We start from the raw sequence: 14,261 nt of genomic DNA, 5'->3' as shown, positions 1-14,261 counted from the left end.
GAAGTCACTCAAAGTTTGGCAGCAAACTAGTTTGGTTTGGAAGAATGAAGCTCGTTAATAAAGCTTCAGTGCTATAATGGTTAAATTGGGATTTTGACTAAATAAAAGAGTTATAAAAAAGTGGTTGCTGGTTATTATCCCTTAAGTCAGGAAAACTATTAGCAGCTTTAAGCAATTTTGTTTAATTGGAATATTAGATGAGAGAGGGAAATGTGGAAGGGAAAGAGGAAAGGAGACTTATCCTATCCTAAATGCTGATCTGGTGAAATGAAGTTTGCTCCCCAACAGAGTTCCAATTTCCATGTGGGAATCCTAGTCACTCAGTAGCAAGCTGGGCAGGATTCAGGCAAGGTCCCAATGCAGAAAAACCCTTGTGAGCTAAGGCCACTGAGGCAGCAGTGAACCCAACAAGAAAGTCCCTGATTCCAAGAAGCTCCAAAGGCAAAAACTCCAGTCGAAAGGCCTAATGCTCTAAGTTGAAGTCCAAAAGCCCCAAGGAGCCATCCTCTAAAGAAGTCCCAAGAAGAAGATTGAAGGAGCAAAGACTCCAACGGAGAAGCCTCAAAGAGAAGTCCCTTGGACAGGAAGTTCAGGACCATTTATAGTTCTTTTTCCAAGATACTTGCTGTCCCTTCCACACTTTAAGGGAACCAATTGCAGTCTTTCAATTTGCCTAGCACTGACCCATGGGGGGGAAGGAGGAGGCAGTGGCCTCCGGAATTGTCACCCACTCTAGCAAGTGACTAGTAAACTCTCATTCTTAGTGACTGGTAAGGTCACTTACCAGGTAGGGGTACTTAAGTTTTTGATTGATTAACTTAAAAGTCATTGATTGATAGACAAAAGAGAGTTTGATTCACTCTTCATAGTGCTGATTGGGATTGGGCCTTCCAGCCTTTTAGTAAACTATAAAGTTTATATTCATGGGTTTACATGAGACCTGACTCTATTGGTAATATTGAATTTAGTTGATTTTACATTTGCTTATCTAATATGTTCTGTTCGAGTACTTTTTTCTATTTCTTATACCAGATAATTTTGATGATTACTATTATAAAACCTGGATGGCTAGGTGGTCCATAGAAATGCCCAGTCTGGAGACTGGAAGACTCCTCATCCTGAGCTAAAACTTGCTAGCTATGTAATAACCTAGGTCAAGTCAGTTAACCTAGTTTGTCTCAGTTCCTCATCTGTAAAATGAGCTAGAGAAGGAAATGGCAAACCAGTCTAGTATCTTTGCCAAGAAAACACCAAATTGGGACCCGTGAAGAGTTGGACATGACTTGAAATGATAAGAATTGAACGATAAAGCCTCTTTTGGCTATTTTCATTTATATTAACCTGTGAGGTTTCTGAATTCCTATAACACTTATTATTTGTATCATTCGTTTGTATATTTAATAGTTACTGCATCTTTTTTCTTTTTACCAACTATACCATGTATGAGTTTCTTTTCCCCTCAACTAACTGATAAGCTCTTAAAAGGAGTTTTTAAAATAACTTTCTCAAATTTTGTTTAGATCTATATAGCTCCTTAATATGCTGAGTTAATTTCTCTTTCTCTCTTTCTCCATTTTCTTGTCAGTATGTGGGAGCTCCAGTGGCCTATATTCAGCAAATATTTGTAAAATCAACCGTTTCTCCTTGGCACAAGAATTTGCTGACAGTGGATGTGTTCCGCTCACCTCTCTCCCGGGTATTCCAGCTGGTAGAAGAGATCCGAAACCATGTGCTGAGAGACAGGTATTCTGAAACAGTGGAGATCTGGGACCTTTGCTAATGTTTCTTGCCCATGAATTCTATGATTAAGCTTGAGTGTTCTCATCCAATTATATAGTTAGGTAAGCCAATCAATTTAGTAAAAATGAAAAGAACATTAATCTTACAGAATTGCTTTCCTGGTCATAGATTAAGTTTTCCTTTGAATTCTCATAGTTGTTAATGGCAGTTGTGTCAGGTGCATCTCTATCCCACATTTGCCTACTCTAACTCAAATGCAGAAGACTCGCAAGTGGTGTGTACTCTCCAGGGACACATAGTTTTAGGAACAATCCATAAGAAATCCTTGTAGAAGAGTGGTGCCAAATAAAAATGAACTACAACTTAAAATTACCCATGTTGTATTTAAAAAAGAAATCCTAAAAAAAAAAAAAAAGAAATCCTTGTCTTCTGTCTTAGAACTGATACAAGTATTGGTTCCAAGGCAGAAGGAAATTGAGGTTAAGTGACTTGCCCAGGGTCACAGAGGTAGGAAGTGTCTGAGGCTAGATTTGAACTTGGGACCATCTGTCTCTAGACCTGACTTTATTCTCTGGTTACCTAGTTGCCCTTTGTATTATATTTTTATTTATTTTGTTAAACATTTCCCAGTCATGTTTTAATCTGATTCTTTTACTCTGATGCCTTGAATTTGACACCTCTGCTACATGTGACTATGAAGATTTTATCCTCCTTTAAGGGTGTGTAGTGAGAATAAGTCAATGAAACTACAGATAAGTAGGCCATAAGTAAGATACTATGTTACTGAAACCCCACCACAGATATCAGGAACCTCAGGAATCCATTCTATTTAGTATTTTTTTCACAGACCAACTTTCTCTGGTGTAGTTTTTAATTTCTTAATTAATCTTTTGACTTTTTACCATCTAGTTCTTAGCTATAAATTTCAGGTATCAAAACTGGCTAAGAATTCACTGCAGCCCCCTATTGTATTGTTTCATTTGCTATCTGAAATTGGTAATGTCTGAGACCCACAAACTCAATTTACTTCCAGAAGACAAATAGCATTAGTTTTTTATGAAAGAAAAACATTTAACTTCCTTTTTTTCATTAAAAAATATTTTATTTTCCCAATTACATGTAATAACAACTTTCCAAATATGTTTTTCCAAAATTATAAGACCCAAATAGTCTTTCTCCCTCCCTTCTCTATCCTCTCTAGAAATGGTAAGCAATTTGATCTGGATTATACATGAATTATCATGTAAAACACATTTCCATCTTGGTTATTATTATAAGAGTTTACTCATATGAAACCAAAACTCCAAAATAAAACTGAAAGTAAATTAATGTGAATTATGTTTTGATCTGCAAAAAGATATCATTTCTAAAATTAAATTTCTTACATTCAACTTTAACTTTGAGTTTCTTTTTTTATATTTTATTTATTTAATTAATTTAGAATATTTTTCCATAGTTATATGATTCATGTTCTTTCCCTCCCCATTTAGCTTCTTAATGTGTTATTTAATTCAAATTTGTTAGGTGGGACAAGACTCACTATAATAAGAATATGCAGATTTTTAAAATATGCAGAGTGTTTAGAGCTTCTTGTCTTTAGTATTAGGATCATTGGTATTAGAACTGGAAGGGACCTAAGAGCTTGTCTAATCCAACTCACCATTTTTACAGATGAGAAAACAGGTTCAGAAAAGGGAAATGACTTGCTAAAGGTCTGAAGTAATAAGCAGAACTAGGATTCATAAAATTAAGGCATTTTCATCTGGAAAGGATCTTACAGGTCATCTAGTTTGACCTCATTTTACAGATAAAAAAACTAATGCCCAAGATGGAATTTTCAGTTGTCCAAGTTTACACAGAATAGTAGAGCCAAGAGTTGAACACAAGTTCTCTTAGTTCCAGTCCAGTTCTCTTTCCAATCCATCATGTGTTGCCTTTGAGTCCATTTTATCTATTTTTTGTCTTTGTTTTCAATTTTTGGAACTACTTGCAACATGTTGTTAGTTTTGTGTCAGTCCAGTTTAGAATGTAAGCAACTTGACCAACTACCTACTACTCCCTACTACCATTGTTGTGCCTTACACAATAGCTTATATGTAGCAGGCTTTTAATATTTATTCAGTTAGATCCCCTCGTCCCCAGAGTTACCACTTTTCCCCCTACCCCGTTAGAGAGGAAAATAGGCCAGACAGTAGAGTTGGCAATAGCAAATATTGAACCATTGAAGCATTGTTGGGCTTGAGCTTAAACTTGTTAGCTTCAATGTCTGGATAATCAGTCTCTTATCCTCTCATCCTATCTAGTTAGGAATTCCAGGCAGGTGTTTATTTTTTGTTCTTCTTAATTTCATGCTTTGCTTTTCAATTTTGTGTTTTTCCTTTCTCTGTGGGTGTGCCTTAACAGCTCCTCAAGAAATATTCTAGTATACAATACTGTGGGAAATACTACTATTTCAATACCTTGTAACTGCTTTTCCTATTCCCTGGCTGTATTAGAATGGGGAAGAGATTATAATAAATTACTAGATTCTGCCATTTGGAACCCAGTGAGATTTGATAGATGTATATCTCTGGTCCAGAGTGGTGAGGGACAATGGCTTATCTTGTACTTTCTCCCTGGGTAGCTCTGGAACCAAGAGCCTGGAGGAAGTATGCCTGCAAGTGACTGATCTCCTGCCAGGCCTAAAGAAACTTAGGAATTTGCTTCCTGAGCATGGTTGCCTCCTGTTGTCACCTGGAAACTTCTGGCAAAATGATCAAGAGCGCTTCAGTGCTGACCCTGATATTATCAGAACTATCCATCAGCATGAACCAAAGACCCTACAGACTTCTGCAACTCTCAAAGGTACACAAAGTCTTTATTTTGCTCTGCTTTAATTCCCTTGTTAGATGACTTATTGGGCCCCACATAGCTCTTTGCATGGGGCAGAAAAGAGCAACTCTGAACATCCACTTGCTGTGTGTTTTGTTAGTTTTCTGACTTTTTTTAGTATAGATGCTGCTTCAATGCAGGGGATTCATACTTGCTCTATATCAGATATAACACTGAATGATGGGCCTAGATGGTGATCGTATCTTCTTCAGTTTCTTGGTGACTTGTTTACTTTTCTTTTTATGTCTATAGACTTATTGTTTGGAGTACCAGGAAAGTATAGTGGGATGAACCTTTATACTAGGAAGAGGATGGTGTCTTATACAATTACCCTGGTCTTCCAGAATTACCATTCCAGGTAAGGCTGCCAGTGTTTGGGATCAGTGGCCAGCAGGGACTAGTGGGGCTATTTTTTCAAGGAGGTAGCTGCCTGTATATGGTGTCTTGTCCTCCTCCTTTTTTGTCCCTGTGCCCGAAATTTTGCTGGTACAGATGAGTTATTACTTTGCATTTTGAAGGCGTTTAGTCTTTAAAGACCCCTTTATATTATACCAGGTGCTCTTGGGAAGGGTAACGCCTTCAGGTCTTATCTGCTAATAGTTCAGTGATGATTATTAGCCAAAGAATTAGCTATAAACAAGAGACAATTGTATGGGTTTGAAGGAAAGAGGAAAAGGGGAGGAGGGAGGCATCAAAACAAATTTGGCCTACTTCACAGTTTTTAAGTGGGATCAGGATTCAAACTCAGTGGACCGCATACCTAATACATAAAAGAGGCCCTCACTGCACCTCTCCTCCCAGAGGCTGCCTTTGGGCAGAAGGGAACAACTATATCTTGTTCTTTCCTTCCATCTCTATGACTAGGTATCTGAATAGCCTTCGGGCCCGACTAAAGCTGTTGCACCCTAGCCCCAACTGTAGTCTTCAGGAGGAGAATCTGGTGCATGTGCATTTCAAGGAAGAAATTGGCATTGCTGAGCTCATTCCCCTCGTCACCACCTACATCATCCTCTTTGCCTACATTTACTTCTCTACAAGTAGGTCCAAGATGGGGTTAGGGGTTGACCTATTAATATTAATTGGGAATATTTCTTAACTCACTTCTCAGGCCTGAGTGTTTTTATGGACAGGGGTCTTGCTGTGCCCCAAATGGTGATAGAAAAAATTATGTGTGCCCATCTTTGGGTAAGTCATCACCTTTCTGGAACTCAGGTTTTCTCCTCTATATAGGGAAGGGGCTGTTCTAGGGTTGTAGGGTCATTGACATTTCTGTCATTTTATGAATTGATGCTGGTCCTGTGGGACAGTGATATATCCCTCCTAGCATAGCATTCTGGGATTTGTGCAGGCAGAACTGCCTCTCTTCCTTAGTTCTGAGTTCATATATAAAAATGACTTACCCTTTCCAGTCACCTGATTGGTAAATTTATTTCACCTGTTCTCTTGGATTCTTTCTCTATGTTAAAGCAAAAGCACCTTGCACTGGAGAAATCTTAGCTAATCAAGTAAAAGGGAAACAGCATAGAGAGAATGAGAAAGATATAAATTTGTGTAGCTTCCCTTTTTTGAAAGGACTGTTCTCTTCTTTTTTAGGGAAGATAGACATGGTGAAATCTAAGTGGGGATTGGCATTGGCGGCAGTGGTGACTGTCCTTAGCTCTTTGCTAATGTCTGTAGGACTATGTACTCTCTTTGGCTTGACACCAACCCTGAATGGCGGGTAAGTCCTATGGCCTAGATTGACCAACTTGGTCAGAAATAGTGCCACAAACATTAACATGTAAAATGTCAAAATTTTTTCTCAAAGATAAAATTGCCCATTTGTGATAGCTGTGTATATTTATTCTTTTTTTTTTTTAACCCTTACTTTCCATCTTGGCTCCAATGCAGAAGAATGGTAAAGGCTAGGCAATGGGGGGAGAGGGGGTGTTAAGTGACTTGCCCAGGGTCACACAGCTGGGAAGTGTCTGAGGCCAGATTTGAACCTAGGACCTCCCATCTCTAGAAAATTTATTCTTAATTTTAAAGCCATTTAAAAATTCTAACCTTCAAATCATATTATTCTTTTAGAGTAATTTTTAAAAGGAAACTTAAAATGGTTGCAATATATTAACTTTTCCTCACTAATTTTTGACCTTTCTTTTATCAGTTCACCTTGAATCTTGGTATATAATCGAAAGTCCTTCCCATTGCTTTGTCCTGAAACTTTAGACTTACTTATTGTCAAAACATCTCAGGTTGCTTCTTGCTTAAGTCAGTATTAATCTTTTCACAAAGTCACTGCTCTTCAGGTACAGCTCAGGAAAATTCTGAGTTTATTTTTCCTTTCAGTTCCCCCTCTTCTGAGCATGAGCTTTCTCTAAGTGTGACTGAAAAGAAAATTATAAAGATATAGCGACATACAGCAGAAGAGTGAAACCTAATGCATACATTTGACTAACCAGAAAGAATTTTAGTTTTCATCTCATTATTTTTAGTTTTTCCTTTCTCTTTGCCTTGCTAGGAGAGGCAGTAGGTCCTTATGGAAAGAGTGCAAGGTTTGAATTCTACTCTTGATATCTTTAGAGCTATTGTGAAGACCAACTGAGATGATGCACAAAATGCTTGGCAAAATTTATTTGTCTGTTTCTTTAAGTTCTGTAAATGCCAGAAGCTCCTATTAGTACTGTACATTCGGTACATTCAGAATTTCTATTTAGGTGTTCTTTGATTTTTCATAAAATATAAGGGCTCTTATTATTCAAATCTGTAGGGTTTTAGTTTCATTTTGGGCAGGACTTATGATTCCATTGGTTTAGGAAACATCCATTAAGGAAACTCCCTCAACCAGTGCCAATCTAATCAAGCCAAAAAACATTTATTAAGTGCTTACCAGACCAATATGTGTCAGAAGGGTGGACTTGAATCGAGTTCTTCTGACTCTACAGTTACTATGCCATACTTCCTCCTATGAGGCTTCCAAGGAAAGCATAGAGTAAAATAAGGCCTTACTGATGCCCAGGGTAAGATAGAGAAGTACTCTTTCTGGACCCGTGAGAGAATGACCTAGTAGCCTAAGTAGAAGGTTAGAAATCTAGATTACGGTTTATCAGACACCATGAGATAGTCGATGACTTTTTCATAACTCAGGTTTGTATTCAGTGTTATTCCCAGTAGATGTTCATTTTATTTCAAGGCAGAAGAGATCCACTCTTTGACTTGACATCTTTCTCTTTTCCCAGAGAGATTTTTCCCTACCTGGTGGTGGTAATTGGATTGGAGAATGTGTTGGTTCTTACAAAGTCAGTGGTATCTACTCCAGTGGACCTCGAGGTGAAGCTGCGAATTGCTCAAGGTAACAGTATTGAGAAGGAAGGTAGAAAGTGGTATTTTTAAACTATGGGAAAGAACCTATAACTTGATTATGAAATCCCCAAATGGGGGAGGGAAGAGGAGGAGGTGATGAAGAGGGCTGGCCTAACGTAGCTTCCATTTGGGAATCACTCTGCTCTTCTGGGACAAGCACTGACCCACCATTGGCTGCACCTCTGGCAGAACTGTTGACTGTTGTATAAGATAAAAAGCAGTGCTTCATGAGGGGCCATAGTGGGCAATTAGCTTGGCATTTGGCAAGTCCTACTTTTCATTTTCAGCAGAACAAGAGGCCACCTTCCATTCTAAAACTTGTAACTTCTCAGGGATGGTGCCACTAAGCTAGTATCAGATTCCACCCCAGTGGCTTGGGACAATAGAGAAGCTACCTTTGCATTATTAGTAACAGAGAACGCTAGCCTTATTAAATGTCTAGACTTTGCCAGGTGCTGGGGAGACAAAGTAAAAATGTGAATAGTTCCTGCCCTCACGGAGCCTTCATTCAGTGGAGGCTGTGGGAAAGGAGCATGGGGCCCAGCTACACCCACTCAGGGAAGTAAATGTGATTTTATGGAGTGGGGGTGGCACAAATGGGGGGATCAGAATGGCTTCATGTAGGAGAGAACTCTTGATCCAATTGTTAAAGGAGGCTGGGGATTCTAAAATTTTATTTTAGGCATGGAGACAGGAAATGGAATGTCATAGATGAGAATCACAAGTAGGACAGTTTAAGCTGGACCAGATACAGCACAGATGTTCTCAGACTATAGAGAGCTTATCAGTACCAAACAGAGGAGTTTGTATCAGGGCCTAGATGGATTCGGGAGATGCTAGAACTGTTTGAGCAGTCAGTCACAAGTTTCCTCTGTGCCAGGCCCGCCCTGGGCTATGTACTAAAGATGAGTTAAAAGCAGACCTGACCCTCAAGGAACTTACCTTCAAATGGGAGAAGCAGCATGTAATTAAACAAGTACACATGAGTTAAATACAAATTATCTCAGAAGGGAAGGGGCTGTAGGTCTCCTATAGAACATAGCATGTGAGCCTGAGTCACAAGTGAAACCAGGGGGACCAAGAAGCAGAGGGGAGGGAATGAGGCATTCCAGATCCATGTTTTAGGACAGCTCTGTGGAATGGGTCAGAGAGGGGAGAAACTTGAAAAATAATCATTGCCCTGAATTTGCAGAACTTTGAGTGCTCTGATTAAGTGTTGTGACTATCTAGTAGTGAAGGATCATGCCCTAAATCAGTGATGGGCAACCTTTTGAGCTTGATGTGTCAACATTTGCCAAAAACCAAGCATAACTCAGGTGGTATGTCACTTCAATAAAAAAACAAAACAACTCCTCCCCCCCCCCCCCCCCCCCCCCCCCGTCCTTCTCGGCATGTGGCCCCATACTTCTCTGTATGCAGCTGTGCCATCGAAAATGCCTATGTGTGTCAGTGCTGACGTGTGTCATAGGTTCACCATCACAGCCCTAAGTGCTAGGGAGAGATGGAGGTAGGCCTTCTACTCTACCCAAGCTCTGCAGGGCTTTGGGTGTTTTACCATCTTTGTTTTACTCTTTGCACTGTATTTGCTGTGCTATCCTCATTTTGTCTTTCTACTATTGGACCAGATTAAATGTGTTCATCAGGAGTTCTCCTCGCTACCTCCAGCAAGATTAGAGAGGAATTGTGTTTTTAGTGGTTTCTTTGAGTGCTGACATTCCTTCCTTCATTTTAGAAGAGATCCTATCCAGTTCAAATCACATGGGTTTTCTTGACCATTTCTATTGGAGAACCATGCTATATGGAGGACAGGATAGTGCCAGACATTTAGAATGGAACTAAGATGCAGAGCATTAACTGGCAGGAACCTCTCACCAACTTGTTTCCAAACTCAAAAAGAAAACATAGAGCACTCGGCCTGTGCAGTGAAATGACCAGTAGAGTCATAGCTACAGCCCCAAGGTTTATGGTTTCTAGCCCTGGCAACTTACACTTGACTAAAGTTTTACAGAAGGAATTGGATGGTTTGGAAGCCTTTTCTTAACAATTTTTCAACACCCCTTTCGCATGGCCCCCTGCCCATTGTAGAAGGCATTCTTCTCTAAAGTCCTCCACCATCTTTTTTCCCTAAGAACTGTACTAAATAGATACCCATTCACTGGGGAAATCTGGAAACATCAAGAGTCATGGGAATGGGGCCATTTTTGTGGTGATGCTTACATTCATAGAGCTGTGAGACATGAAACAAATCCTTTAGCCTGAGCCTGTTTCCTCAGCTGTGAGTTGAGGATAGTACCTGCTTTAAATGTTTTTCTGGGTTGTTGCAAGAACCTAATGCTAGCTATAGAAGTGACAGAAATTAAGGGTAGAAACTGAGCTACAGACATAGTGATTTGACTGAGGCATAGTTACCTTGCCCCCCAATCTATCCTGTTTCACCACTTTGTATGTATTATCTCTAGGCTTAAGCAATGAGAGTTGGTCTATCATGAAGAACATGGCCACAGAACTAGGCATCATCCTCATTGGATATTTCACCCTGGTTCCTGCTATCCAGGTAGGAGCCTGTGTTTGCCCTATCACCCTGGCTTGTAGAAAGCAATACATTCTTCTGTTTTCACCACCCTGAGCCTTGAGCCTTCTGGAAGAGTCCTCTCTTTTCTATGCCTTACTCCATAGGAGGTAACTTTCAGGAGAGCTAACTTGTGCTGGCTCATATTATCAAAATGTGCCTTGTGTGTAATTACGCCATTGAATTTTGAAGGCCAGGCAGCTCAAAGGCAAAGTGGGTACCCTGAAGCCTGCCCTATCCTAGCCTGCCTTCTGGACTCATGATGAGGAACAGAATTACCTCATTTCAAGGAAGGCTCCACTGGCAATTCTTTTTGCATCCCCAATACTTAGCAGAATGCCCAGCACATAGTAGGTGCTTAATAAATGTTTATTGATTGAATTGAAGATCTGAACTAGGAACTGGGGGTTAGAATAGATTTAGGAGAATTTGGGGGAAAGCTGTGAGGTTCAAAGTAACCTTGTGTAAGGGTCATCATGACCTACTTATCTTGCATTGTTTTATCCTCAGGAATTTTGTCTCTTTGCTGTGGTGGGCCTTGTCTCTGACTTCTTCCTGCAGATGTTGTTCTTTACCACCGTTCTGTCTATTGACATTCGTCGAATGGAGGTAGGAGAGAAAATAAGTTTCTTTATCTCCCCCCTTTTCACCCTTAATTTTCATGGTGGGGTCAGGGCTTATGTAGCTTAGCCTATTGACACTGGAAAATGTGTGTGGGTGGCTAATTGGGTGTTGGTATTTGCTTAGGGTGGTAAGGATTAAGGACTATACCTCAGAAGAAGTAGGATCTTGAACTCAAGTCTCATCTTTACTTATAGCTAGCTGATCTAAATAAACGGCTGCCCCCAGAAGTCTGTCTGCACCCAGCAAAGCCTGCAGGACGGGGCCACCGATATGAACGGCAGTTGGCCATGCGACCCTCGACACCTCACACAATCACCCTACAGCCGTCATCCTTTAGAAATCTTCGTCTCCCCAAGAGGTTACGTGTCATCTATTTCTTGGCCCGGACCCGGCTGGCCCAGAGACTAATCATGGTATCCATGCCCAATCCTCTAGTTATTCTGTCCTATGTCTAAGATATAGAAGCCTCATCCCCACCTGTTAAATGCCAAAGTCCCTCTGACGTCCTGTGAAGGTCCTGTCTGTCCTCTGAAAGTCATCCTTTGAGAAGGGCAGGGTGGTACTGCTACTCTGCATGCTATGGTCTCAGTGGAGTGATCACCCCTTTAATAAGCTGGCTCCAGGGTCTAAGAAAGGGTCAAAGGGAAGACTGGGGAGATAGCAGCAATGGAGTCATTGTTTTCTTATCCATTCTGGTCCAAGATGGCTCTTCCCCTCTCTCCAGGTTCTTAGGAGATCTCCTGGGTGCACTGGAAAGCACCATAGTTCTTTCTGACTGCTTCAGGAAGCTTGTGAAGTTAGTAAATAGTGAAGGGGAGGAAAGGTTGGTTTGGTTAGTGATGTGAGGGAAGAGTCCACTTTCAACATCTTCAACATGAGTGATTGGCCAGTCAGTTTGACAACAGGTTTGACCTTGGGACTTGACTCCCAATAGTCATTTTCCTGGATAGGAAGTTGACTGAAGGATTTCAGCCTTTTGCCCCTCAGCACTGGGCTAAGCACTGATTTCAGATTGTTGTTGAGCATGGGGTGGGAACAGAGGGAGGGTGTCAAGAGAACTGAAGGCTCTGGAGGAAATACCTAACATTAAGTAAGTCTTGTGAACATCCCATTGCAGAATAACTCAGGTCCTGGGTATTTTAGGTGGCATTTGGGGTTGGAGTGGGTGGAGATGGACATAGCAGAGGAGACTAAATGCATTTTTCTTTCAGCTTGGCATGGGGAGGAGGGTGTTAGTAGTCAGATGGTTCTAAAAGTGCAAGGTAGTTATTTCTCCCACTCTGAACTTTCTGATCCAGTCAGTCCACATAGCACATTCCCTGAGAGTTGTCCCTTTCCATCAGCCAATCGGCAAAATTCACAGATGAAAGTCTTTGGAGGCATTAATGTGAATTTATCAATCCTATCTCTGTTTCTTCCAGGTTGGCACCGTGATTTGGATTGGCATCCTGGTGTATACAGACCCCGCTGGGCTACGCACTTACTTAACAGCTCAGGTGACAGAGCAAAGCCCCTTAGGGGAGGCAGGACTTCCCCCAATGCCTGTGCCAGGTGGGGTGCTGCCTGCAGGTGACCCCAAGAGTACCTTCTCCATCTTCCCACCGGATGCTTCCAAGCTAGCAGAGAATCAGACCCTGCCTTGGGAATCCCCCGAGGTTCAGGAACCTCAGGACCATCTGGAGGGGGCTCCTCACAGCAGCCTGCTGGACACAGGCCCTGCCCCAGAGGTGACATGGGGACCAGAAGATGAAGAACTCTGGAGGAAACTGTCCTTTCGCCATTGGCCATCCCTTTTCAGTTACTACAATATCACTTTGGCTAAGAGGTAAGTTTAGCAGAAGAGAAGAGCTAGCAGCAAGATTAGGAGATGGCCTAAGGCCTCCAGTCTTGAAGCAGTTGTTTCTATTGAAGAGTATTATTAAGATCCCCTAAGAGAGGCACAGGGACTGCAGGGACAGAGGCACAGGGGCCAGCTTCTTTACTGCCTCTTCATAAAGCTTGGGTGTGAGGCATTGCCTTCTGATGTCAGGGCAGCTCCCTGTTCTTGGTCAAGATTTGGGAGTCATGGAATACTTTTCATCTTGCTGCCTCATCTTTCTACTATGCTTCTTCATAGGTACATCAGTCTCCTTCCTGTGATTCCTGTCACCCTCTACTTGAACCCGCAAGAGGTTCAGCACCAACAGGAGGCTCCACATTACTGGCCTCATAAGCCCCCAAGCTCTGGAACTTCCCAAGGGGAGGGCCAAGGAAAAGCTTTTGAAAGTCCCAATAGGACCCATGGCCATGGAGATGTCACTCTGTACAAGTAAGGGCCCTTCTTGCCCTCTGTGCTGGGGTCTTAGAAGGGTTAGGGAAGTGTGTGAGAAGCTGGTTACATGATCAAGCATAGTTTGGGGTGCAGGCTTCTCCCGTCTTTTAGAGTTTTGCCTTTAGCCACTAGTTTTTGGTCCTGTTTCTACGTCGTTTGAGTTTCTAGGCTCATGGTGGGACTTTAATGAGGTGGGCATTTGGGTTGAATGGAGTTGATCCCGCTGAATACCATCTACATACCATACCCACAGGGTAGCTGCTCTAGGTCTGGCTTCTGGTATCTTGTTGGTGCTTTTGCTCTTCTGCCTCTATCGGGTGTTCTGCCCCAAGAACTATGGACAGCACGGATCCTCTCATGGCCGTCGGAAGCGTGGGGATCTCCCCTGTGATGACTACGGATACTCGCCACCCGAGACTGAGATCATTCCTCTTGTCCTTCGAGGGCATCTCATGGTGAGGACTGGAGATGAACTGTTTTGTTCCCTGCAGTTTCCTTCCTGGCTGCCTGATGTTTTTTGCTGTCCTGGCACCTACCCTACAGCCATGGACAGCTGGAGGTCTCGAACAAAGAGATCCTATATATTTATATATCTCTCATCTATATCAGGGAGTTGATGCCAGGGGACAGCCATCCCTGCCCTTGGTAAGCTAGATTCTCTTCACCCTTCAGGACATTGAATGCCTAGCAAGTGATGGGATGCTCCTGGTGAGCTGCTGCCTAGTAGGACAGATCCGGGTCTGGGATGCACAGACTGGCGACTGCCTTACACTGATCCCCAAGCAAGGGTAGGATTCCTTC

At 41.9% G+C, this 14,261-nt stretch overlaps 1 protein-coding gene across 5 annotated transcripts in view; it reads left to right on the top strand.

Moving 5' to 3' along the window:
- The window catches only part of SCAP (SREBF chaperone), a 113,093-nt gene that overhangs the window by 95,362 nt on the left and 3,470 nt on the right, over positions 1-14,261 (top strand). For all 5 annotated transcript variants that reach the window (XM_056805206.1, XM_007499712.3, XM_001366973.5 and 2 more), the window contains exons 4-16: positions 1,586-1,743; positions 4,364-4,584; positions 4,864-4,969; positions 5,476-5,648; positions 6,205-6,331; positions 7,833-7,945; positions 10,416-10,510; positions 11,036-11,134; positions 11,344-11,562; positions 12,571-12,974; positions 13,266-13,457; positions 13,714-13,915; positions 14,133-14,248. In XM_056805206.1, the coding sequence (XP_056661184.1) occupies positions 1,586-1,743; positions 4,364-4,584; positions 4,864-4,969; positions 5,476-5,648; positions 6,205-6,331; positions 7,833-7,945; positions 10,416-10,510; positions 11,036-11,134; positions 11,344-11,562; positions 12,571-12,974; positions 13,266-13,457; positions 13,714-13,915; positions 14,133-14,248 (2,225 nt within the window). The remainder of the gene's footprint in view (positions 1-1,585; positions 1,744-4,363; positions 4,585-4,863; positions 4,970-5,475; positions 5,649-6,204; positions 6,332-7,832; positions 7,946-10,415; positions 10,511-11,035; positions 11,135-11,343; positions 11,563-12,570; positions 12,975-13,265; positions 13,458-13,713; positions 13,916-14,132; positions 14,249-14,261) is intronic.

The sequence above is a fragment of the Monodelphis domestica genome, chromosome 7 (genome assembly GCF_027887165.1).
Source record: "Monodelphis domestica isolate mMonDom1 chromosome 7, mMonDom1.pri, whole genome shotgun sequence".
Classification (NCBI taxonomy): domain Eukaryota; kingdom Metazoa; phylum Chordata; class Mammalia; order Didelphimorphia; family Didelphidae; genus Monodelphis; species Monodelphis domestica.
This window is presented reverse-complemented; position numbering and strand designations above follow the sequence as displayed.